Genomic DNA, 4,075 nt, shown 5'->3' on the forward strand with positions numbered 1-4,075 from the left:
GTACTCATAAATCGCTCGATTTGTGACTAGCATTTTGAAGCGTGAGCAGCTTAAGCAATCGCCACATTTAAGCTTAAAACCTATTTAAAAAAGCTATAGCGCCCGAAAGTATGCAATTTCGGGGTCTATTCAATATTCCCTACTGTCTTATGCTTTTTYGATTCGAATATTACACGACATAGCGAATAAAAATAGATTAAGAATAATTGCTAGACTGTCAAATATCTTAAGGTATCGCCTCGAAATTTCGAACCTCGGATAAYGAACTCACACGAATAAGGTCAATGTTGGAGCTTTGGTTAACGGTACTTTATCTAGAACGATTAGAACTCTATCAAAATCATAAAAAAAACTATAAAGGCCCCTTTACCTTACTCATATCAATATTTGAATTATTTCGAAAACAAAAAAGTAAACTTATTCGTTCTGCTATTATYATTCTCAAAAGATAAATCTACAMAATTGCGAATTTCGATCTWAAAACGTAGTTTTTCGAAAAACTTRAAAAGAGAATTTACTCTTAATAAAAGTTTAACGGGAAGAAGTGCCTGGGATTTTGAGATATTGAAATTTCCATTTTCACTTTTCTCGTCAAGAGCTGCTGATTYGTTAGTACCGCCGATATCGGACCACTATAACATATAGCTATCATACAAAGTAATCGGTCAAAATCAAGTTTTTGTATGAAAATCTGTTTTATTTATCAAGATATCTGCACGAAATTCAGCATGGATTACTTTCCAAGGTAATGGRTACAATCTCCGAACAAATTTTTCGGTTTSAACCACTATAGTGTATAGTTGCCATATAAACGAATCGGCCAAAATCTAGTTCTTGTATGGAAAACTTTTTTATTTGATGAGATATATTTACGAAATTCGGGAAAGTTATTTGTCCAAGGCAACCCTAAAATATTCGAGAACATTTTTCGGATCGGACTACTATTGCATATAGCTGTCATAGAAACTGATCGATCAAAATCAAGAAAAATATCACTTTATACCCTTTTATGCTTTAAAAGTGAACTTGTGAAGGATATGTTAGCTTCGATGCAACCGAAGCGGATCAGTTTTCCTGTTTCTTAAACTCTTCAGCTAGTTTTCAACAAACTGTTTAATTTTAAATGAAAAACCGAATGTTACTTCAACCAAAAACAATATAAATAATATGAAATTTCCTATAAACACCGCATTTTCAAAGAGCTGATCAAGAGTTATTGTTATAATATGCTACTTTACTGATCTGCGAACCAAATTTGCGCACCGTAACCTCACTTTTACGTTGTTGTTTTTTTTACTTAGACTACCTGATTCAACATGTTGGCCATATGCTGTGCGTGCATCAGTTGTTGCGCTTGCAATTGTTGTGCTTGTATTTGGTTTTGTTGAACTGTTAGCTTTTGAATATCCTGTTGTATATCCTGTAAATTCATATTCATAATAGCCAGACTTTGCTGTATTAGAGAAGTACAACAACAACAACGACAACAAAGAGAGAGAGGTGTTAATAAATTTAAGGGTTGGTTAGTTAGCATTTCAATTGAACATAAATAAGTACATATTGAGATCAAAAAAAAAAAAAAACAAGATAAATTCAGCAATATTAAATATTAAAGACAAGCGCTACCTGATACTTATCCAAGTCGAGCGGATCAAGATCTGGCGTACGATTGGAATCGTTACTCAATGTCTCCCATTTCAACACCTCCGACGAGGCATCCAAATCCTCGCGTGCAAGCTTTAAATTTAATGCGTAAGTACGTGTAGTTAGGTGATTAACGGTTAGTAAGAGATTATATAGTATGAATATCGAACATTGCAAATGTTACCTTCTCCTGATGACGCAACAAGGCCATTTCAATGCGTCGCTTATCCTGTTCGATGCGTAAACGCTTCTCTTCGAGTTTCATGCGTATATTGGACAATTTGGAGGCGTTCTCCAGCGTGCGTAGATCATCGTCGTAGGGATCTAAGCGTGTAAAAATGTAGTTATATTATTAGTTTATCTTTCAACCAACAAGTTCAAATGTTAMGCACCAATTTTACTATTATTCCAGGCCTCCACTTTGCTGGAGCCAGAACTTTGTGTTGAGCGTCTGGTCAACGTTTGCTCATAATCATTTGTGCTGCTGTCCTTGCGTTCGGCATGCTGTTCTTCCAGATTGTCTTTGTCAATGGGATGTTGACGGCGTGTCGAGGGCATCGGACTGCTAACCGTGCTGACAATGCTGTTCAGTTGAGTATTGGAGGCATTCATGTTGACATTATCGGTGCTGGGGGGAGGAGTAAAGGGGAGAAGTTAAGCATAAAGATATGAAATAAATATGAAAAAAAAATAAGAAAACGTTAACTTCGGTTGCATCGAAGCTACCCTATACAAATAAAATCGTTTTCATACAAGAACTTGATTTTGAATGGTTAGTTTGTATGACAACTATATGATATAGTGGCCCGATCTGAACAATTTGTTAGACGATTGTTGGCGTTGTCTTAGATAATAATCCCTGCTGATTGGGAAGATACCTCGTAAAATGAAAAGGTTTTCCATACAAGAATTAATTTTGAGCGGTCCGATCGTATGACAATTATATGATATAGTCCCCCGATCTGAACAGTTTGTTAGACGATTTTTGGCGTTGTCTTAGACAACAATTCTTGCCGACTTTCGGGAAGATATCTTGTAAAATGAAAAAGTTTTCCGTACTAGAACTTCATTTTGAGCGGTCAATTTGTATGACAGCTATATGCTGTAGTGGAACGATCCGAACAATTTTTTCAGAGATTATAGCGTTGTCTTAGAAAGCAATCTATGTCAAATTTCGGGAAGTTATCTCGTCAATTGAAAAACTTTTTCATACTAGAACTTGATTTTGAACGGTCAGTTTGTATGATAGCTATATGATAAAGTGGTCCAATTTAAACAATTCGTTAGGAGAATATACCTTTGACTTAAACAATAACCCATGTCAAATTTCTTGGCGATATGTCGAAAATTGAAAAAGTTTTCCATGCAAACTCTTCATTCCGATCGTTCAGTTTGTTGGCAGCCATATGCTATAGTGGTCTAATCTGAACAATTTTTTCGRAGATTACATTAATGCTTTAGGCAATATCTCATTCCAAATTTCGTGAAGATATCATGAAAACTAAAACAGTTTTCCATACAAGAGCTTGACTTTGATCATTTAGTTCAGGGTTTAACAATAYAACGGTAAATTTTTTTATTTTTTTGCTTTGTGTAATACCTTGCATGTCGCTTCATTAAGTATTTTTCGGTCTCACGATCCTGCTTCTCCGAACCCGAATCGGTATCGTAGCCAAGTTGTAACGTGCCGCGTGCATCGGCAATGGAGGAGCGTACGGCAACAGCGGGTTCTGCGCATGTAAAATAAAATAATTTCATAAAATTCGTATTTCTATGCTCGAAAACTATTTATTTCAATTATTTTTCAGYACTCACCCACACTAACATTGGATAGCTTTCGTTCGCGTTCACGCTCACGCTCGCGCTCAAAACGTCCGACCGCATTCAACTGATCTTGAGAGCCACCGAAATTCTCAATTGTCAATTGTGAGTCTTCGCTGGATGAGTTTCTGCGTGAGCGTCGTCCTGAAATGCGTAGTAAAGTGTGTGAAAATATTACAAAGTGTTTACTGTTATTTTACACATGAATGGACATGACAAATTATGAGCTTTCAAACTAAAAAATATTAGTGCGCAACTACAATAGACCAAGATCATGCAATAAAAAAGTAAGCAAAAAATAACTGTGCGTTCTGCAGTGAGACAATACAAGAGAAAATGAGAGATCATGCATTTTATTGAGTATAAAAGTGCAAATAACGGTTCGTATAAAATATTTCAATCAAACACATGTGCAAGTAATGGTAAATGTGAAATGTAGCATAAAACTGGTGATGTCCAATAATTTCTACATACATAAGTTGCTGACTTACAAGTACGAGTACACTTATGACACCAAGAAAACGGTAAAGAGTTCCTTTCTTGAAATATTGTAAATCTTTTTTAAATTGCTACGATTTTTAAGTAATAAATTTGAGTTTCATATTTTCAA

At 35.4% G+C, this 4,075-nt stretch overlaps 1 protein-coding gene across 1 annotated transcript in view; it reads right to left on the reverse strand.

The window, feature by feature from the left end:
• The window catches only part of LOC108968267 (patronin), a gene marked incomplete in the record, with an annotated part of 39,964 nt that overhangs the window by 22,381 nt on the left and 13,508 nt on the right, over window positions 1-4,075 (reverse strand). Inside the window, 6 exon segments of the mRNA XM_018932186.1 lie at window positions 1,307-1,420; window positions 1,627-1,737; window positions 1,829-1,968; window positions 2,037-2,272; window positions 3,245-3,374; window positions 3,460-3,609. Coding sequence (XP_018787731.1) covers window positions 1,307-1,420; window positions 1,627-1,737; window positions 1,829-1,968; window positions 2,037-2,272; window positions 3,245-3,374; window positions 3,460-3,609 — 881 coding nt within the window.

Source organism: Bactrocera latifrons, unplaced genomic scaffold (genome assembly GCF_001853355.1).
Source record: "Bactrocera latifrons isolate USDA-ARS-PBARC rearing strain unplaced genomic scaffold, ASM185335v1 scaffold_207, whole genome shotgun sequence".
NCBI classification, from domain to species: domain Eukaryota; kingdom Metazoa; phylum Arthropoda; class Insecta; order Diptera; family Tephritidae; genus Bactrocera; species Bactrocera latifrons.